Source organism: Sphaeramia orbicularis, chromosome 19, assembly GCF_902148855.1.
Source record: "Sphaeramia orbicularis chromosome 19, fSphaOr1.1, whole genome shotgun sequence".
NCBI lineage: Eukaryota > Metazoa > Chordata > Actinopteri > Kurtiformes > Apogonidae > Sphaeramia > Sphaeramia orbicularis.
The window spans coordinates 26,057,706-26,080,616 of NC_043975.1; the positions used below are offsets into that span (position 1 = coordinate 26,057,706).

Sequence of the window (22,911 nt, forward strand, 5' to 3'; positions counted from 1 at the left end):
TTTGAAAACTGACAAAGAATGGAAAAAGTAGTGGTTTTTTTTCATTTCTCTCTATGTTTTTTTCAGCTCCAGAAGAGAAAGGAGAGGGAGGAGCAGTTGGAGGATGTGATCCAAGCCTATGAGAAGATTCACATGGAGAAGAGTAACCTCCAGAGGGATCTGGACAAGATGGTCAGAAACATTATTGGGTTCACTGCGTAATGCATGCATTATTTTATAGTAGCCATATGGCTCATTAATTAGTTATGTTTTTACATTATATTTATAGAGAGCATAGATGAAATAAAAAATGGAGCATAGAAAAAATTATGATCAGGCAATGAACATGACAGTTTCAACTGCCAAAAGACAATAAACACATAATGTGTTTGTGCATATTCATTTATTTAACATAAAACACTACTAGTGACTCTAGATATGTTTAACAGCCTGCTTTCAAATTAAATACAGCATGTGGCCTTCACAGAGCACTTACGCACTTGGAAGGGTGTAGGAGTGAATGGAGCTGGATCTCAGCCTATAGCCTTTTCGTCTATTTTTTTGGCTGCTATGGGAGAAATTAATTTGCTAAGCATTCTCTCTACAGAGATGTCAAAGGTCAGGGTCGGCAACCAAAGGCTCAGATGAGTCAACAAGCTCATCTGAGCCAAGACTTTAACAGAGTTTTTATGGTGTGTCCACTGAATCAGATAATATAACATAAACTTATGATAAAGACGGAACTTCTTTTTAAATTCGTATTATATTATATTTAAGATTCATCTGTTTAACCCATACAGACCCAAACATCCACCGTCAACCAAAACCATCTACTGATGTAAACTGTTCAATACCTGTTTATCCACTAATCCTATCATTACATGTAAATAACTGGTGTAAAATACAGTTTTCATGGTCATCAGATATGACTCATTTGGACGTTCAGAGGCTCCGTAGTTACTGTGGAAACACTGTCATCTTCTACAACATTGATTCACCAGTAAAACCCATGGAGCTGGATCAATGACAGCGGATGGAGATTCTTGTTTTTATGTTGTTATTTATATCTTTGCTGAAAAAAGTCACATTTTCTTCACTTTTCTATGTTTCTGAAATAATAAATTTTGAATTTACTCTGAGATTTTATGAACATCTACATGATCATTGAATTAAATTTAGAAAAAGACCTGATTTTTACGGAAGAAGCACAAAATAAAGAGCATAATATTACAATAAATGGTGATAAATTACTTAAGGGTAAATACAGAGAAAATTCATTAGCAAACCACCCCAAAAATAGCACTGGGTCTTTATGGGTTAATGAAGAGGGATTTTTCTGGTTCAGTTTATGTTGATGGAACTACATATACATGGGATCATAAATGAAATCTGGAAAAGACCAAAAAATAAAGCAGGCAGTTGTACCTGGATGTGGTTAGAGCAGAAATACTGGTTCATATTTTTTATTTTTAGATGCAAAAACATAAAGTACATTGGATCACTGTGTACACCTTAGATTTCACCACTCATCTGAAAGTAATTACCTTCATTAGAAAGTTGTCATTTCTTCTAAACTGTGTGAACAGCACTTCAGAGTGAAAAGCCTTTTTATAGTCATTAAGGAGAATCTCTCCTTAGAGACAAAACACAGCGACACTCCTTTTGCATAATTGTAAACTCACCAAACTCAATATTGTCTTCAATTTTGCTGTGTATACATTTGTACTAGTTGTACTATTTATGTTTTTTTAGTCGGTTTTGCTTTCAACTGTATTCTAAAATTAATGTATTTACAGAAGCTTTTTAAATGGTTTTCACAAATGTCTGTAACTGGTTTCAAATCAAAGCCGATCCAAACCAGGTAGAGGCTTCCAACTGAACAGATTGGCTGGCTGCTCTTTCCCAGATCTCGTTTGTGATAATAAACCATCTCATATGAGACTCAAGTCCATTGAGTAGCTTGTGCCCAGCAGCATCAGCAGTTTTTTGTGTTGAGACTGATTAAGGGAAGAGGTGTGCCAAAGATTGTGGTGCTGCCAAATGACAGTGTCAATGTCGTCTGAAGTTTGTGGCTGAAATCATTAATAGCTTTGCATCCACCAACTGGGCCTCATTGACTTTTGTCCTCTCAATCTGCACTCACTTCCGAATTTTTTGAGATTGTACAGTATGATGATAAGAACCTGATGTTACAGTATGACTCAACTCTTTTGTGTGTTGGAAGGAAAGACTAAAAATAATTGTAAAAAGCACATTATTGTTATTTAATGTTCTGGAGCAGTCATAAAATTACACCCTTGACTTTCATCTCCACCACTTCTACCTCTTTACCCACTTTCATCAACCTGTAAATATAGATTAAAAGCTACTCGTTAAATGGCAAATGTTAAGTACAGTGGAAAAATCCATCCTGCATTATTTAAACTACCATGTGTGATTTCAGACCAGCCTGGTTGAGAAGCACGTCGAGCGTATCCTGAGCCTGGAGTCAGCTCTGAGGCAAAGGGACAACTCCTTGCAGAAACTCAACATGCAACTGCACAGCAAAGACATGCAGTATCTACAGCTGCACGCTGGCCCAGAGGCACACAGTGAGTGATTTTGACTGTGTTTGACAGTAACTCTGGAGCTGAGTGTCTTTTGCTGCACATGAAACATTTACTTGAATCCATGAAATTGTAAAATATTGATTCAGATGTGTTTTCTGGATCTGTTTTTTTTTTTTTTTTTTTTTTTTTTTTAAACAATATTTATCTCTGATACATGATCAGGTTTAATTATTACTGTATAATTTGACAAATTGCATGGCAGTAATCTCTGTTAATCATTGCTCATCTTTACACCATCTTTCCGCCTTTAATCACATCCAACAATCTGGCTAGCAAGCATTTTAAGGTTGGGTTCATCCTGGGCCTCTTGGATAGAATCATCATGGACATTTGTTTTTCACTCTCCAGTCACAGTAGAAAAGGAGAACAGCAACCGACGTGGCTGCCAGTGATTGAAATTTACTCATACTTGCTTCAAAAACATTGTAAGTCAAGTGACTGATGCTAGAAATTTTATAAATTCTCTGTATTATTCAGCCTTTTACTTCCATCTATAATGTTCAACCAGAGCTTTTGTAATTGATCCGCATTACCAAACTCTGAAAAATCTGAGAGATAACTTGACTGTTTCACATTGCAAAGTATTTTTTGCATTAAAATTGCATGAGCTGATGGTTGTTTGAGAGCTGAATATCTGAGGTAGCTCCAAACAGGACCTTTCAATGTATTTATGCCAAAATACATTCTGAATCAAGGATAATAGCTGCGTTTTGGATTTCACCAAGTCAGCAAGACTACAGCTATGAACTATGGCTATATAGTGCTGTATATGATATCCACGTTGCTCTGAGTCAGTAAATTTTAAACTCTGGCCTCATTAAGGATGTGGGTGGCTGAAAAATGGAAATCTCCACATCAACAGATGCTTTTACTGAGGTTTAAAATAAGGGTGTGTATGCTTTTTATTTCCGAATTAATGTGGAGGGGTCATAGGCAAGAAAGTGATGCATTGTATTGTGTTGATTAATGGCTCTTTTGTGTATGAGAAAAAGCCTCATGCTGTTGATGTAAACATACATCTATGAATGTTGATATGAGTGAAAGGCAGGAGGAGCTTGTAGAAAACATAATGCTGCTTTACTGGTACACTGTCTTCTGGCTCAAGGACTGAGTCTGTGTGAGCGGAGCTGAATCACTAACATGCCCACGCAGATCACATCACCCAGGTACAAACTGAAAGAAGCTACCCTTGGAAGAAGTCAGCTCTTTTGCTCTTTCAATACGCACCTATTATACAGCGACTGTGGACAGGAGAACATGTCCTCACACACAAGGATAGCAGTGAAAACGTGGTGTTTTGTCCTCTCTGTGCACGTTGATATCATTCAAGGTTTATGCATCACTTTCTCTGACTTTATCTTCCCTCCAGTGCTAGACTGTCCAGCTTTGACCCTTCAGAGCTCCCGCAGCTTAGACGCCCTGTCAGACCTGAAACTGCAGCGACTGGAGGCGGAGCTAGAAGGGGCGCGGCATGAGGCCCAGGGGGCGTGTCAGCGGGAGGAGGAGCTGAAAACCGAGTGTGAGAGACTGAAGGAGGAGATGAGACAGCTGCAGAACAGCCAAAGGGAGAGGGTCAGTGACGGATCATGGACATAGCCTACGCACATATGAGTCAAACAGCAGCAGCACAGTTAGAGTTTGTGTAAGAGTAGAGGTTTCTGCATCTGGAAAGATTAAATTGCAATAAAACCTTAAATGAATCGATGCAGAATATGTAAATGTCATTTTTAAGAATCACACAAAGCATTTTCAAATCTCCACATAACTGAAGTAGAATTATACTATACCCCACTGAAAAATCCTGTTAGTGCTGTAGCTGTTAACCAGCTGGACCTCTTCTTACCAGCTGAATGGTGACATGCACTTAGATAACATTCTTCTACGTCACTGCTACCTAACACACACACCACTGACAACTAGGCTCTTCTCATTTCTCCATTTTGTGCCTCCTCTCCTCCATTCTCCTCCTTGCGACCCAGAAATCAATCTCAATTCCTAAAATGCATCTAGAGGAGTGCAGACTGAGGAGAGGGGAGGCTTAGTGGAGGTGCTGTGAGTAACGATACACAGGTATATCCTTTGCTGAGACGTGACACTGGGCTGGAATATGCAACACAGAAGCACAACTCTACAAATGAAAGAGTTCCTTGTGTTCCCATATTAGTTATTTAAGATTATCAAAATTACCAAACTGTGTTCAGTAAATCTGGGGATAACATCATCAACCATGCAGTTTGTGGAGGACCCACTATAGCTGTTGAGCCACATCCACTCCAATGCAATGCTGCACATTGGAATAATAATACTAACATAATTACTTGATCACACTAAGATTTGCACACAGATTTCTTATAGTTTTTTTGTTTTGTTTTGTTTTGTTTTGTTTTGTTTTTTTTTTTTACCAAATTTGATTTTTAAGTTGTTCTGTGTAGTATTGATATTCCTAACTCAACAACCTTGGGGAGTTGCATACCAGAACACACAAACTACCAAAACCACCAAGAAATTAACACTATTTATCCACTGACTGTATTACTGAATAAAGTATAAAGCTCATTGTTTACACATACCATGATGTCTTTTGTGGTATCATCCAGTTTTCCCCTTCAAATAAAAAACTCCCTGCTGGATTTTAAGGCACTTTAAGTCACTAGAAGATTTTATAGACGCTGCATTTATAATTTATTTTACAGACACTTTATTTTATAATTATAATTTTATAATCATAATTATCTTTGCTCTGTTTTTAGACAGAAAACAGCTGCGGTAAAACCACAAATCACCTCCGTTTTCTGTACAGTTTGTGTTGTCAACAGCTGCATTAAAAATCTGTTTGGAATTGAACAAACAAGGTCAGAACTGTTACAGTTTAGTCTGAACAGTGGATCAACAAATGGTGAACATAGCAAAGAAAATAACAGCGCATAATAACTTTATACCTTCATACTCAAACTCACCTGTCCTTTTTTCATTCAGAACTGTGTCCAGGGGTGAAAACAACAGCAGTGCTTCTAGCTTTTATCACTAAAGTTGTTTCTTAGTTGTTTTCATCCTATCTGGCCACTTTCTGACTCTTCAGTGAAAGGCCTTGTGGTGTCAGTTATCCTCACCATGGGAAACCAGCAGAGTGACTCACTACTCCCTCTAGTGGTCACATAAATCAGTCAGCCCATCAGGCTAAATAGATTCAGTTCATATTTCAATCTAATACTTTTTAATATTATTTATTTTTTTAATTTGGGAAAATACTTTACAACAGAGTAAAACAAACAGACAAAAAAACAAAAAACAATAAAAAAAAAAAAACACTGAGCACTTTTGTATATCATGTCTGAAAAATCAACAATGGTAAAACATGAAATTTAACATAAACACATTCCATATAAGTTCTCTGTTTAGGAAAACAAAAACAAAAAACAACTCTTCTTAAAATAAGTCTTCCCTTTTTCGTTATATTTTATACATACATTAGAACAAAAAAAATGTCACATTTTTCCCCTTATTTTCACTATTCTTATTTTAAAATCCACACAAGTTTCAACTCCATTACATTCAACTATACAAATATAACTTGTCATTTCCAGTTTAGTTAAATCTGGCCTAAATGGGGTGATATCTACAATCCATTCTGGCCACATTTCCATAAATTTATCCTACTTTACTTTCAATGAAAAGGACAGTTTCTCTGTTACATAAATTTCATAGATTGCTTTTAAACCATCTTCACGTTGTGGTGCATCTCATACCTGAATATTTTAAAGCAGAAATACCGCATGAAGCACCTTAAAAGTTGAAATCTGTAAATCTAGGTGTTCTTATTTAAGTTGTGCAAATACAGTATAATTTAATGTAGACCTTCTGACCAGTTTCACTAGCACAACAAAACTAGCCACTCGTCTCTCAACCGGTAATAAAATATAGTCTACAGACTAATCAACTGTTTTTTTCAGCGGGGTATCCATCACGTTATGCGTAGTGCAAGTTCATATTTACAGCATCTGCAGCTACACTATTTTCTATTTGTACTGCACATGATTTGTGCCATTTTCTTTCAGCTGCTTTACACCTTTTTGATGGATGGTTGTTAGTGATGAAACGCAAGATTTAAACAGTATTTTATTCAAAGGTGCTCACCAGAGACTAGTGACCCACAAGTCTCAAACACATTTCTTCAAAACATGTTGTCTTGATAGACTTGATCTGTCAGATTTTGTCCAATATTCCTACAGCACCTGCATTCTAATCTAATTTCACGCTCTACTTTAGCAGGAAATGACTTCGCCATGCAAGCAGTGTGATGTGGAGTGGATAAAGAAGGTGGGAGATGAGCAGTAAGTAACTATGGTGGATCACTGTGTGGAGGGGGAAGGGAATGAGAGGGTACAGAGGGTACATCAGAAACCAGAAAAAAAGGATAGGAAGGAATACAAGGGGGGGGAAAGCAGCAAGAGCAGCGATGTCGGTAACAAAGGAAAAATGTAGCGATAATGGTTAAGGTGTATCATCACAGGAGAAGAAACAATGTAAGAGGGAAGGAGATATGTATCACCAGCAGCTCCTGCTGATGTGCATCTTTACCCACATACTGTGAAGTGCTCAGACTGACCTCCAGGGTCCTCATTAGAAATCAGGCAATATATTCTATTACTGGCTAACCGGGTTCAAAAGCAGTGTATAGAATATTTTAAAAAAGGTACTGTTCTTGTGCAAAGCTGTATGTAATGGATATTATATACAGTCATGGAAAAAATTATTAGACCATAAAAAGTCATCAAAACAATATAATGGTTATCTATAATGGTTATGCAATCAAGTACTGACTCCTGTGTATCATGTGACTAAAACAGACAGAAAAGAAAACATGGAATGCCTAAAAGTACTGTTTTTGGCAGTACAATGCCATAGCTATTGATGTAAGAACTGAAGTGATTTTGGTTATTATCAAGAAAACATGGAAAATGGCTCGACATCAGGTCTTAAATTAAACTCTTATGAGCTATTTTTGTTGTTATCATTATATTTGTCCAAACAAATGTACCTTTAGTTGTACCAGGCATTAAAATGAAGAAGAAATTGAAGAAAACAAGGGGTGGTCTAATAATTTTTTCTGCAGCTGTAGTTCTGTATGTATGCGTACAATTATAAAACTGCTCTATAAACATCTGTTATCAGATTAGTCCAAGCAGTAGGTGGCAGTATAAGCACAGTGTAGGATATCTTCCCATTCATTTCATTTGATTTGTGTTTATTTCCATCTACGAGTGTGTGTCCTGACATTTAAACCTATGCATAGCTTCATTTCATTCATCTACACCTGAAACTGACAAAAAAACAAGCAGATGTAAGTGTTAAGTTGCAGTGATTCCCCATTCGAGTCAGCAGTGGAAATTCTTCTTTTAGCTCAAATTCAATAGTGAGAGGATAAGTAATGTTTTTCTTTAGTTTTTTCCAATTTACCCCTGACATTGCATGACGGTTTTTAAGATGTTGTACATAGGTAAGAAAACCACAGCAGGTTGGGCAGCTGACTCCCACACAGTGAAACCCCATAAGTGTTTCGATGGGGAGCAAAATGAAACTAAACAGTACGGCAGCAAAGAGACGCTGAGTGTGACAGAGCGTGCGGTGGATGCCTACTGTTTTTTCCAGACCTTGGTCACCTTTTGGTTTTACTCAACGATATCAGTAACTCCCACTGAAAACCTACAAGGCCTATATTTCCTTTTCCTGGTGCTTTTTCTTGTAATTGGGCTCATTTAGTGTAAACTGCACTGATTGATATAGAAGAAAAACTGTTAAAGGAAATCACCAATATTTAAAAGAAAGCATTTTGGGGCAGGATTACAAATTAATGTTATTTCTTCACCTTCATATTTGTTTATTCTTTTCCTTTCTTCTTCATTATATTTTAGATATTGTTTTATTTTAGATTATTATATTTTAGAACATTTAAGACAGCTTGTGACTTGTTTTGACAAATATATAGTTACGACATTGGTGGCTCTTTAATTGCATCAGACATACCATAACTAATAATATAAGTCTAGCTAAATGAGTTGCCCTCACCAACCACAAGGCACACGTCTGAAGCCGCCTGGCAGGGTATGCTTTAGTCTGCTCGTTATCTGACTCATCTGTCTTCAGCTTTAGGAAAATTAGACCTGTTTCCAATAAATCACAACTTCATTCCATTTAGCTGAAGATTAATTTGTACTTTCTTCTTGAAATGTTATAAACTCACAATAAAAGAAAAGCTCTTATATTTAAAAAAAAAAAAAGTATCCCTACAAAAGAAAATGAAATAAGTCCAGACTTGCACACTTTACATCACAAAACTCACATCTTGTCGATGTAGTGGTGCTCATGGCTGAATGTTTGATGTTCTGTAGCTTGGTGAGAGGACTGTTTGACACCTCTCTGCGTTTGCCTCAAAGTGCTTTATGCAGAAGCAGAGTGTGTCAGTGTGTGGACTGCAGAGTGTGAAAAGCCCCCACCGTGATCTGATGGCCGTTTAACACCTGTTCTCCACCAGTCTGCATGCAAGCAGAAAAATACACACGAAAAAGCAAAAATTCAGAAGTTTTCTCTAAAACTGCAGCCTTTTTTAGCCACATCCAAAAATTACCCATGCAGTTATGTGTTCATCACTACTTTATCAGACTTTATTATGCATGTATTCAGATGCTTGTTTTCTCTTGGGTGTTGTCCTTATTTGAAGTGACTGAGTTTGAGTGTAAGTTTAGACAGAGAAAATACATTATTGCTTTGACTGTAAACCAACAAAGAGGATTTCAGCTCTCTTAGGCAGCTGCAGTGACAGTTCTTTCTTTGAAGCTTCTGATCAGATCACAGGTCAGATACAAGCCCACATTCACCTCACTTCAACTCCCACGCACATACAATGTTGTACCTTATCGATTCACTAGCATAAGGCTTTCACCAGCGCTGCATTGCCATTATCACATGCCTCCTACGTACTGTACATTGCACAGTATACGCGTATGCGCTCATATACACTCAAACTTACGAGCAAACAAAAAGGAAACAAAATAAGTGTGAAAAATAAATATAAAAAGGCAGACATGAACTAGCAAATACAAGGCATTTTGAGACATTAAAATAAATGAAAAAACATGATTAACATTATAATATTAGTTTTCCGTATACCTGAAATAACTGCTCATGTTTTGTTAGAATGCATCCATGCATATGGACGATTTTCTACTATGTACCATGATGGTGAGGTGCTCCAGTCTAGCCAGGACCTCTGTCACAAATGTCAAAATACACTAGAAGAAGTGACAACTGAAACAGTGCAGGTGCGAAAAGGAAGAGGCACATCAATCTAAACTGTTAAAAAAATATCTGCACTTGTAAAGACAGCACCACTCGAAAGCTGGAACTGAGACAACCAAATTTCATCAAATGCAGTAATGGATATTTTACATTTATGAATGCTACATTATGGTCATATCAACAATATATGCTCCACACAACATGTAAGTAGCTGGAATGATTGTGAATATTTTCATACCGGTGCAGGAAATGTATGTATTTATGCAGGAGAGATCTAGGAAGCAGCAGAGGACCTTTCGTTTAAGCATATTCAGAATGAATTTTCACAAAATTACAAATTTTACAAATGTTGATCTTACAAAAGAAAGATGTTGTTTGTGGTTAAGTGGGAGAAGGAGGGGGCTTGATACCCTTCTCTGTCTGAGTCACAGCAGGTTGGTGGAAAATCTGGTGGGCCACTTTCAAAAGCCAACTACATGGTTTTCATGACTTGTTTTCAGCTGGGGATTTACTGGAAATAAGGTCCCAGATTTTATTTTAAATGATTTTGGAGTGAGATATGCAATCAGAGTAATGTTCACAGTTTAACTAGTGCTATAACAACACAATAATAGGATGTTTTCAAAGTTGTTTGGTAAATATGAAAGGGCTGCAGAATTTAGAGGAAACCTGCTCTTATTTGTATAAAAATATGCACTACGTTCTGATAAGTACTAACCATATACTGTATGCACTTAATCACAATAGTGCAAAGTTTGCTGGAAAGTATGCTTTCAATCTTACAGTGTGCTTTATTTGCTGTGTAGGCACGATACATATGTATTTTATAAACGCTGGTGTTGCAATGGAAGTTCATATCTATTCCTATTTATGCAGAAGAAATCCCCAGGAAACGTATAGGTGTTGTTTGTAATTTTTTTATCTGCCACGATCATGTGTAGGAAAGAGTTGAGTCAGATTCTCATCAACAAAGATGTTCAAATTGGGTAAAGTTTATCTGATCAGAGTCTGGGGAATAGTCTGGTAGTCAGCATTACCACATTGTCTTTACACCGTGTTGATAACATGTTTTTTTTTTAATTATTATTATTATTTAAGAGTAAAGATTCAGTTATATAATGTAAGTCTGTCAAACTTTCAGTTATTTGCAATGATACGCTCGATGAAAGGAATGACTCAAACAGGCAGGTTAAACTGGTTATCTTAGCAGATTTCAAGTCAGATTTCAGGGTTTCACATTTCCTCCATCTCGTACTGTGATTAATTCTGTAATCTACCACCGTCAGTACAGAGATGAGGGAATTTCAGGCCAAGACCAAGGAGTTTATAGAAAATTGGTGAGACATTTTAGATAAGCTGTATTTTATCAGATTTGGGGATCAGTGGCCCAGACAGCGACACATGACAAGTTTCTTTTTTTTCTGTAGGACTAAACTCTAAATGCACTGCCTCTGTCGCGCTGCTTTTAGCTGCATCTACCGGTATATCAGTCTTTATCCATCTCAGCTATCAAACACGTCCTAAGACAAGTACAAGTACAGCATGTGCTTCTTACAACAATGCACTGTATACTGGGGGTTTAACAACTGGAATTTATAAACAAATGTGCAGAGACAAAGTCAGCTCGTTGCCATGGTTAAGGCACATAAGCCTGTAAGAAAACCAGCCTTGTTTGTGATTCTCAAAATAGTGTTGCTCTGTCAGTGTACGGCCCCTGAGAGAGACATGACACATCTTGCATGAAATGGTGTGATTTTATGCATTGCAATTATGCGGCGTGACATGCACTATAAAAATACAAGAATATGAGCTTCTCTATTAGGAAACTGACATTGAGGTCTTGCCCCTTCTGCAAAAATCATTTAAAGTGAGAGAAGTTCAGAAGTAAGGATTAATGAAGATTTGAGTTCAGCTTGAGTTCAGCTTACATATTACAGTATTAAAGAAAGTCTTTCCTTTACTTCCATCAGTCTTATGCAACACTCATATAATGACACATACATTTGAGCATTTGCTTGTAATATACCAGTGTAACACTCCATCATTATTATATTCTATAATGCCAGTGATTAGGATAATTATCTAATTATATTGTGCTTTTATTCCTTCAGGGTAAATCTAGCTCTGGCCTACACAGAATTAACAGAGGAGCTGGGTCGCCTTCAAGCATTGAGCGCCAAGCAGACAGAGATTCTGAGGAAAGCCTCACAGGAGCAGGCAAGCCCAGGTTAGTATGAGCCCCTATGATCCTTAACCCATAAAGACCCAGTGCTAATTTTGTGTCAGTTCACATATAAATATTTCTCTGTATTTAACCTTTCTTAAGCGATTTATCACCATTTAGTGTAATATAATCCTCTGTATTTAGCATTTTTCTGTGTAACTTATGTATTTTTTCCTATATTTAAATGACTAATTATGTAGATGTTCATGAAAACTCAGAGTAAATTCAAAGGTTATTATACCAAAACAGAGAAAACTGAAGAGAAAGTGACTTTTTCGGCGAATCTATCTGTAACTGAGCATAAAACAAGAGTCTCCAACCACTGTCATTTATCAAATTCCATCGGTTTTACTGGTGAGTCAATGTTGTAGAAGATGACGGTGTTTCCACGTTCACCACGGAGCCTCTGAACATCCAAATAGGTCATATCTGATGGCCATGAAAAGACGACAAACTGTGTTTTACACCAATTATTTATATGTATTGATAGGATTAGTGGATCAACAGTTATTAAATATCTTAAATCAGTAGATGCTTTGGGTCACCAGTGGATGTTTGGGTCTTTATGGGTTAAGGAAAAAAAGAGACATAACTGCAAGTATTTGGCTTTTAACCACTACAGTGGCCACATAGATGCATGCTTATACACATGGAGATGGAGTTGTTTATTTACATAAATGTAAATGGCACGTTTAGATCTATATCTAGATACACATCTTTAGATTTCAGACATGCAACAGTCGCAACACCTCTCTCCTCCTGTGCACATTTATGCAATTCACACACATAGTTAATGTCTCACAACTGTGCATCTACTACTTACCACAAACCAAAAGAAACTATGCTTGAAATCTCCCCAGAGATCTTACATCAATAGCTCTGCAGTTTAGCTCATCCAACAGTGGGAAAACACTAAAAACACCAAGTTACAGAAGACTTTTCTTTCCCCAAGGCCATATTGTGTCAAATTATTTTACAAAATTCAACTTAACTGGCACTTGCGCTTAATTAGTTAGAGGGTTATATAAAAGATGTGATTGCCTCTAGGAAATCCTTAGCAACAAAACAAATACTCTTTGTGAATCACTGGAAAAAATAGGAAGGTAGAAATTTGTAAAAGGACATTAAAAATCTCCAGAGTGCAATTCATCTTTAAGCTCACATAGCATTTTAAAACAAAAAAACTTCACCTTTTAAGAACTCTGTAAGAAAATGCTGTTCATTTTTTCCTCTTATAAGAAAAGCAGAGCTGAATGCTGAGTTCTGTTACTGTAGAGGTGACTGACTCATCGATTGTTCGTGTAATTTCAAGAAAATCTGTAATTACAGTTCTGCGCGTCAACAGCTTTTTATGAATAGAACCAGGGCTATTGTTCATTTCTGTTAATAGGACATCCTGAGTCAAGTGTAGGAAGGCTTATCACAAAAACAGATCAAAAGAAATAATTATCTTTTTGTACAAAATGTCAAATGTGTTTGGTGTTTTGTGACAGTTGCTCACCTTTGACCTTGCAATCCAGCCTTTTATGTTTCCATAGCTCTTTTTTGATTCAGTTCATGTGAAATATTTCCAGACGATGAATGTTTTTTTCCAAGGTGCCAACAGTTATTTGGATTTCACTATAGACTTGTAGTACTTAAGCAGTCCAAAGAACATTGTTGTACTGGGTCAAGTCCTTTTCAAGTGTGATAGGCTACTAATAAATGTAAAATAAAGTGTGATTCTTATGCTGTTTTTTTCATCCTCAGTCCAACTCCACTCTCCGATCCACCACCAGCGTCACTCTCCAGTATCTCAGCGTCATTCACCCATCTCACAGCGTCATTCTCCAGTCCATCCTCCGCCGCACCACTCCCCGATCCAACAGAGACGCTCTCCATCACTGCAGCGCCTCTCCCCCGACATGCACCGCCGCTCGCCCCTGCTGGACGTCAGCGATGGACCGGCGTCCTACTCCTGCCGGCCTCCCACCCAGCACCTGAGGGCCAGCTTCCAGGGCCGTCGCAGTTACTCAGAGGTTGCTGACCCCTCTGCATACCAGTGCCCACCCCGCTTCTCCTTAGACCCTGTCTCAACCCTGCCTAAACCCAGGCCCTATATTGAGGGCTACCCAAAACAGCAGCCTCAGCATGTGGGCTCCCCTCACAGTGGACTGCAGCACAGAAGCTCCCCCTCTCCCCTTCAAGGCAATGCAGGAGGAGACAGCAGCCATGGGGAGAGCTCCATGCGCCACTCAAGAGAGATGCCATTCCCTTTGTCAGAGGTGGCCCACCTGCATTTTGAGCCCCCTCCCCCTTCCACACCAGCCCCCCAACCACCACAGTCCTCTGAGGATGAGGAGGAGTGGACCTGCCCACACCCTGTTAGCCCACCACGGACACTGGGCGTGCTCTCTGCTGCAGTGCCCACGGGTGTTATGAGAGGGCCAGCATCCTGCTCAGCCTTCCCCATCCCTCAGAGGTCGAACACCCTCAGCTGCCACCCACAGTCAGGGTACATGTCTGCAGAACATGCTCAGTCCTGGCCCTCCATCAATGTAAGTTAAATTAAATTGTTTCTGAAAGACTTAGTGTAGCAGCACATGTGTGACTCACCCTGAAACCATTAAGCTGTAGGAGTGAAACATTTTGAAAAACACCCTGCATTTAGACTGTAATGTAGTGTAAATGTGCTGAGCTGGTTCATAGGAAATACACTTTTCATTTTAAGCATAAACTTTGTTTAACCCCAAAAGACTCAAATGAAGAATCTCTTTTGAAAAAGTATTACAAGCAGTAGCACAGTTAACTACATTTCAGATAAGGTTGTAGCATTAAATACATACATGACATAATTATCCTCCTGAGACCCAGCAATGCATTTTTATCCTCTGTAGGGGACAAGAGTTTCACAGTTTTACTTAACAAAAACAAAACAAACAAACAAAACAAAAAAATGTGGTGCAATGCAAGATATTTCACTAAGAAAAAAGAAAAGTTTGTGAAAAAACTGTTGCATCATGCTGTTTTAATGTAAAAAAAAAAAAAAAAAAAAAAAGCCAAAATCTTTACCTTTACCTGGGTAAAGGTAAAGATTCTCAGGAGGTTACGTGACATTAAAAATAAATGACAGAAACATGAAAAGTAAAATGTAATAAATACTTCATAAGTTGGTAATTTGTAAATATTAATAAATTCATCAAACCAGTGTGCCACTAGAAGTAGGGTCTTTATTTTGCAGTATATTTTACATGTGGACACCATACACTGCAAACTAGGAGCAGGGAGCAAAATGAGGGGTTAAATACAATTGCATAAAAAATTATTAGGCCATCAAAAGTCATCAGAAACAATGGTTATGCAATCAAGTACTGACTCTTGTGTGTATCATGTGACTAAAACAGACAGAAAAGAAAACAACGAATGCCTAAAAGCAGTGTTTTTGTCAGTACAGTGCCATAGCTGTTGATGTAAGAACTGAAGTGATTTAGGTTATTGTCAAGAAAACATGGAAAATGGCTAGATATCAGATCTGAAATTAAACTCTTATGAGCTATTTTTGTTGTTATCATTATATTTGTCCAAACAAATGTACCTTTAGTTGTACCAGGCATTAAAATGAACAAGAAACTGAAGAAAACAAGTGTGCTCTGATAATTTTTTCTATACATTGCTCAAGGGCATATCAGCCAACAAGTCACCTGTTGGCTGAGGGAAACTGGCAACCCTTTGACCATAAGCTGCTTCTCCAACCTTCTAGGTTCTAGTATCGTGTTTTATCAGCTGAGCTATCTGGGCTCGGACTGCCTGTAATTAGACCAGCTCACTGAGTATCAGGCCATTTTGTAACTGGTTCTAAGCAACATGAGTGAGCAAAATTGATTTAAAAAAAGAAAACAACAACAACAACAACAACAAATCATCATGACTCAGTTCACAATAGGCTTTAAACAAATACAGATACAGAAGGACTTGTTTCATCAGCTCAAGAAAAACCAAACAAAAAACAGATTAAATAACCAAGTACTCATCAGTCATCAGACTAAAATCTTGTAGAGTCTGATGGTAGTGGGGATAAATGATCAACCCTGCATCTTTAAATCATGAGATGAGCAAATATATGCATAAATACACATTTTACTGACATTTATGAGGCGTATAATATTCTACCTCAAATGAGTAAACCAGCCAAGAAATGTTTAAAAAAAGAAAGAAAGAAAAAGTGTACAGAGTAAAAAAGGCAGAATATTCACAAGTCTTTCATATTAGAGACAGTGCTATAATTATCAAAACAATACAAACATTCATTGCCATCAATCACTCAATTCATGTTAAAAAGTCTTTGAGATTTAGTGTTGCATCATTAAATGAGTGAGTGATTAATTAAATAACATTAAGAGATAGATATAAATCTGATAAAGTATGAGGTTAGTACAGACAGACTGTGCGAGTTGGGACTCCAGCCCACTGCTTCATTAAAATATAAATAAGCAGAAAAAAGCCAAATGCTAAAGTTTTCCTTAAACTATGGGGTTGTATTGAAAAGATAAGGGTTGTAAATGTATTTTCTGGCAAAGCAGAGAAGTCCCAGTTGTGTAAGTGTGAAGTGATCACTCACAATGTTGATGTAATTTTGTTGCCTCCCACAGTATGAGTAATACAATCACTAACACAGCGAGGTGAGTAAGTTGAGGACTTCGTGTAATTCATCCTATTTTCCACTTATGTGTGGACCTGTGTGTGTTTTTCCTGCAGCTGTGGATGGAGACCGAAGAAAGTGACATGCGCAGCTGCCCTCTCTGCCAGCTGATATTCCCGGTCGGTTACCCGGACGATGCTCTCATCAAGCACATTGACTCCCACCTGGAGAACAGCAAGATCTGATTACCATGGCAACAAGCCTGCACACATCCGTGCTCTCTTCCTATAGATTATGTAAGAGATGGGCAGACCTGGCCATTTGGAAAGTCAAATGTAGAGTCACAGTTGATCCGTTTGGGGGCGAGTACCACTTAGCTATGTGTGAAAATCTAAATGGTAGACATGCAAAATGGCACAGGGCCCCTTTTTATTTGGTCCCCTGCTTGACAAAAGTATCTTATAGTTGTGAATCTACATGCAGAGTCCTTTAAGAGAGCTTTAGAAAAAAATATCAGTGTAAAATCACTGGCTCTGGTTGCTGCTGTTTTGTTGAGTATTGTTGCGTGGTTCCAGGCGGTTTCAGGTATCGTGTCGTTTATGCTTCACAGTGTAGTTTACTTTGATTTAGCAAAGTATGCTGAGGAGGAACAGGCTTTAGGGGCTCTGCTCGTAACAGGCTAGCGTCGGTGTTCATCAGTCAAATGATCAGGGAGAACAGGCATCTTCGAATAGCTCTGTTTTGATCAGGCTATTTGCACCACTTAGCTTTAAGTACAGTTTACCTTTGAAATTTTCTATCACATTTACTACATTTTGCAGAGGAGCCTGTGCAGTAAGCGCCAAGGACAGTGGCTTACCAGCTGGCTTATTAAAATGATCTAACAGACACACAAACAGTAGACAAAAGGTTTCTAAATTCTTTATGCTGTAAAGGACTGTCATGACACATATTATTGGCTGTCTGTTAATCAGGGTTTGATGCCACTTCACTTTTAGAAATAGGTTTGTAACCGTATAAAACATTCCACTGACAATATCTCATTTACAGTTATTAGCTGAGGACAAAGGAAGTGGCAAGCAGATGAATATGACTGTGAAAGTATGTTTGGGTGTCGGTATAAATCAAATGGTGGTTTGCTGATGCCCTGCAGGGCGGGGCTCTGATGTTGATGCTTTTTCTTTACAAGTGGAAGGGAAATTTTAGTGAGAATATACTTTTATGCTTGCAGCCTGTTGAAAAAAAAAAAAAATCTTAGCACTTTAAGTTAGGATAGCCTACTTGTCGGTTCTCAGTCCCCATTTATTTTTCATGTATAATTTACTATTTATATTCTCTGTCAGTAATTTTGGAGGCAAAAAAAACAAAAAGGAAAAAAAACAAAACAAAACATGAGGATATATTTTTGCAGATATTGACGCACCACGTCTCTTGTTGGTGGCATATTTCTCCCATGTGCTTGCACACTGTTGTAAATAAAGAAGGTCAGAATATCACCGTGCTGATGGCATGGGATACTTTTCTTTTCTGAAGACTTGAAGTTTCAACTGGGATTCTCCTCGGTCTTCCTAAATATCTGCCCTTCTAAACAGTTTGATGTCATGACTGCCCAGACCGCCCAACAAAAAGAAAATAAAACACACAGCTGGCTGGATGAAATCAAGACTTCTGACCTGCTTTGATAGTGTACTGTATTTCTATCTCGGAGATCTAATACCAGAAACGACATTTCCAATCAGCAAGTTAGCTCTGCAGGGTTTAAGCAAAGACGGTACTCTTCTTTTTATACATGGGATTCATTTTCATCATGAGTGAAATTTTAACTCAAGATCTATTTCTGGGACTTCTTTATTTATTTATTTATTTATTTAGGAAGAAAAAAAAAAAGTTACACTGATGTCAGCTCCTCTGAGGCTTTCAGTTAAATGTGCAGTTTCTAACTTAGGGGATGCCCCCAAACACACACAACACACACATATAACCACGTATAAAAACAGTTTTGAAGTTTCTGAAGCGATTTAAGTGTGGTAGATTAGAGCACACAAAGCAGCGATTGGTAGTTAGAATACATGGAATAGGGGTTCAAGTTTCTGAAGTACCTTTGAGCAACACTGATTTTCAACTCTGGTGGTTTTTATCCAAGTTGTGACTATTTACTGAGGGTTTAAAGAAAAAAAAAAAAACATTTCTTCCATTGAAAAAAGACCATGTTGGGGTAGATAAGGCAGCACCGAGTTAATTCTACCAGTAAAACCATGAGGGCTTTATGATTCCCAGTTATTATATACTGTATGTATTTTCCTATATCACTCTGTGTAAAAATATATAAGCTGTGTACAGACAGATAATTGCAAGTGTGTAAGGCTAATGCAACATGTATGTATTCTATCCAACAACTTCAAATTGGAGTGTCTGTAAATTATATAAAATATATAATCCTAGCCACCAAAACACATATAAAGACACCAGATATATACTACCCTACAGTTTTTCCTCTCTTACGCACTAAGTAATTGTATGTCCTCTAGTGAACATATATCCAACAGCCTGCAGATGAAAACATACCAGTCTGTTTGAAGCTGCGGGATGCATGACATCTTGGTGTCATATGATTAAAACAGTGAGCACTTTCAGGCAATGTGATGTTCAGACTGACGGATCTGGACTGACGATGTTACCACAAGTGCACTCGGTGTAAAGAGAAATTAAAATGAATGTCTGTTAGAAGGTTTTGGGGGAATATTTAATCGGTTTATGACATATTTTTGTGCTTTGATATTTCTCACATTTAAGTGAGAAAGACGCACAACAAGTCAGTTTGTATTAATAGTGCTGTAACATTGCATCACAAACTACAGATAGAAGCAGAAAAGCCCAAATCACAAGCGTGTAAATTGCATCTGGAAATTCCAAGTTACAAACATCAACTTGAAGGTAACCGCAGCTCATATACTTGTGGTTTAGAAGATGTTTTTTTTTTTATGTGATACATCTGAAAATTTCTCAGTTTTTTTTTTTTTTGTTTTGTTTTTTTGTTTTTCAGAGGACCTATGTTGGTATACAACCAAAGATGAGATTATTTCCTGTATTCTGAAAAACAGAGGGCATGGCAACAGTTTCATGTTCACGTCAGTGTGTGAAGACACTACATTGTGGTTAATGGTAAATGGAGGTTTAGAGCTCCAGTCGTTGGACAGCAGGCGATGCAGAGTATGACATGAGACACAGATATGTATGCAGCACCACTCTTCTTTGTTTCACTGTGTTCATCTGCACATGTAGAAACTACGCTGGTGTTGTCCACATAAACATTACACAGTCTAGTTCAGCTTTAATATGTTCTTTTATTGTCAAAATGTAAGGCAAATCAAGAAATCAGCTGCAAAATCTGATACCATCTTGTCTCTGTGCTTCTTTTTTTTGTGTCCTTAACAAAACAACTCCTAGGTTAACTCAGGAGATTACCACACGCGTGAATCCAGCCGTGGAAAATTAACACTTTGTCAGCGCTGGATTGAATTGAAAATTACCCAAAAAATTCACACCCTGAGTCACTTTTACATGTGGTGAAGTCAAAATTTCTTGGCATTTACTCAGGAGAAAATGGCTACAATCCAGCAGAATTGCAGTTTAAAACAACAAAAAAAAAAAGAAAGAGAGACGGTACTCACTTGTGTAGATCCACTCTCTAAGTAATTCTGGTTCAGGTTTCTGTCCAAGGTGATGTTAAAGCGCACATGTAGACCTCAGTACTAATGAACTCACCACAACACTAATGAGTATTGTCTACAGCCTTTGTGTGGTGGAAAAACACTGTTGGCGTTCAAGGATTTTACAGGTGTTATTAAAAAAGATAAGAATAACAGACGTATATTTAAAAAAAATGGTCTTTCTTTGTCTGTAAATATTCGAATAAAGAAACTGGAACTTGCACTGAAGTATGTCTGTGAATATGTGTGTTTCTCTTGATGTATAAATGACATCATTTGTTGTAGGTTGCATTTCACATCCTCTTTCTCCATTGATATGAATCTTAAGTCAGAAAGAATAAGCTGCAAACTTAAAGGTATGTGTCACTTGTTTTCTGTTATGGTTAATCATACACATATTTCTGCAGGAATACATGTGAAGAAGAGAAAAAAGGAAATTTGACTAGAATTATATGTTTTATCATATAGAATTATACTGAGATAAAATTCAATTCTTAAATCATTTTTTTAAACCATCGAATGGGTATGTATGTAAGAGTTAACTCAAGTAGACGTCCTACTAAATGCCTAAACAGCCACCAGCAACCAAAACCATCTGATCTAAACATTTAATAACATAACTTCTGAACCACTATTTCTGTTGATACGTTAAAATAATTCAGGTAAAATGCACTTACGCAGCTTTTCAGCAGTATCAGATATGACCTATTTGGACGTCCAGAGGCTTCATAGTGAACGTTGAATATAAAACCATCATCTTCTGCGACATTGATTCACCAGTAAAACCCAAGTACTTTGACAAATGACAATGGTTGTAGACACTGACTTTTATGTTCAGTTAATGATCTATGTTGCTGAAATTGTCACTTTTTCTTCACCTGTCTCTCTTTTGATAATAGTAACCTTTAAATTTACACTGAGCTGTAATTAACTTTTACATGGTCTGAGCTGTAAGTATGGGGAAATAACAGATTTTCACTGAAAATATTAGAGTAAATGGTGATAAATCACATAGGAAAAGTTAATTTCATCCGTGCTCACAAATTGAAAGTACAAAATGTCTGAAGTAAGCTGTTTTTTTAAGAAGTGCATGAATGTTTGCTGTTTTAAAGTGAAAGTCTCTTAATTTTCTGACTTATTTCTAAATTAATCTGTTAAAGCATTTTTAACACCTGCAATGTCATTGCATGAACGAAAAATGTATCCAGTACAAAAACTGGTAAAATATTAACGTGATGAGACAAAGTATTTAAAAATTAGACCAAAAAAAAGGACAAATTCACCTGACCCCTTTTGAGAGAGAAAAAAAGCCAATGCTGTTTTGTTTGCCTCAAATCCTTCAGCAGCCAAGCTTCAAGCTAAGTTTGTTTCCTATGTGTTTAGCTCTGTGCCGCTAACCTCAAACATAGTCTGCCTCAGGAAAAAGAAAAATGCACCCACCCATCCGGGCCACAAAACCACAAAACTCTGGTGAACTTACATGAGCAGCTATAGGCAGTTCGCTTTGCAGAGAAAAACCACATAGTCAATAAGTGATGAAAAGCAGCACTTTCTGTTCAGTGATCAAAAACAAGAACTGCTCAGTATTTACTCTAACTCCAAAATACACACTGGCTCTTGCATCACACTGGCCTACATAGACACATGTTCATATCTCCCCTGCACAGACATATTGCAAACACACACAATTCTTAGAAGTCACTGTTTTTTTTTTGTTTGTTTGTTTTTTTGTTTTGTTTTTTATACTTTCTGTTTTTCCAAAAAATATGACCACATTACATCTTGTTTATTTAAAGTAACAAGATCAACTTCAGCTTCAACAAACTCACACTGAACTAACCTTTTTGTAATATTCAGGTCATTTTGGTGTAATGTGAGGTAATTCCAGTAACACAATATTTTAAGGTATACACACTGAATTGCTTTTTACTATACTTAGCACTGATTAATGTTTGAAGTTTCCCTCGATAACCTCTTAATTCTTCTTATTACTATAAAAAGGAAATTATTGCAGAAGATCTACATGCTCTCAGAATTTGACAATAAGCCTCTATCATTAATGAAGAATATGATTAGCTTCATAGCATAATTTCCTACGTCATATTTTTGGCCAAATTGTGATATCTGTGTGACTTTACTCTCCTAATGTTCTGAAAAAAATATGACTTGGGCAATTATGCTATGAGACTAACGATGTGCTACATGGGTGTAAAGAGTTACTGAAGTGTCATAGATAAGTCAACGCACCACAAATTAACATTTCATTTACTTAACCTTAAATATACTTAATTATTAAATTGCTTAATACACCGTCTCTAAGGTGACGTCAGCAAAAACACTTATTTTTTCCACACACTATAATCAGTTATCTTTCTTTCCATGCTGCGCTATCAATACTGTATACTCTTAGACACCTACACAGCCCTTTTCTCTGACCGAAACATGAACCAAATTATGAGAATGTGGTTAACCCTA

At 37.3% G+C, this 22,911-nt stretch overlaps 1 protein-coding gene across 2 annotated transcripts in view; it reads left to right on the forward strand.

Moving 5' to 3' along the window:
• Positions 1 to 20,657, forward strand: part of tbkbp1 (TBK1 binding protein 1) — a 50,738-nt gene extending 30,081 nt beyond the window's left edge. Inside the window, exons 4-10 of one of the 2 annotated variants that reach the window (XM_030122240.1) lie at positions 67 to 171; positions 2,423 to 2,570; positions 3,958 to 4,160; positions 6,855 to 6,919; positions 11,996 to 12,111; positions 13,858 to 14,645; positions 16,843 to 20,657. In XM_030122240.1, coding sequence (XP_029978100.1) covers positions 67 to 171; positions 2,423 to 2,570; positions 3,958 to 4,160; positions 6,855 to 6,919; positions 11,996 to 12,111; positions 13,858 to 14,645; positions 16,843 to 16,971 — 1,554 coding nt within the window. In that variant the 3' untranslated portion in view covers positions 16,972 to 20,657. The remainder of the gene's footprint in view (positions 1 to 66; positions 172 to 2,422; positions 2,571 to 3,957; positions 4,161 to 6,854; positions 6,920 to 11,995; positions 12,112 to 13,857; positions 14,646 to 16,842) is intronic. The other variant, XM_030122241.1, reaches the window with a different exon arrangement.
• The last annotated feature ends 2,254 nt before the right edge of the window (positions 20,658 to 22,911 follow it).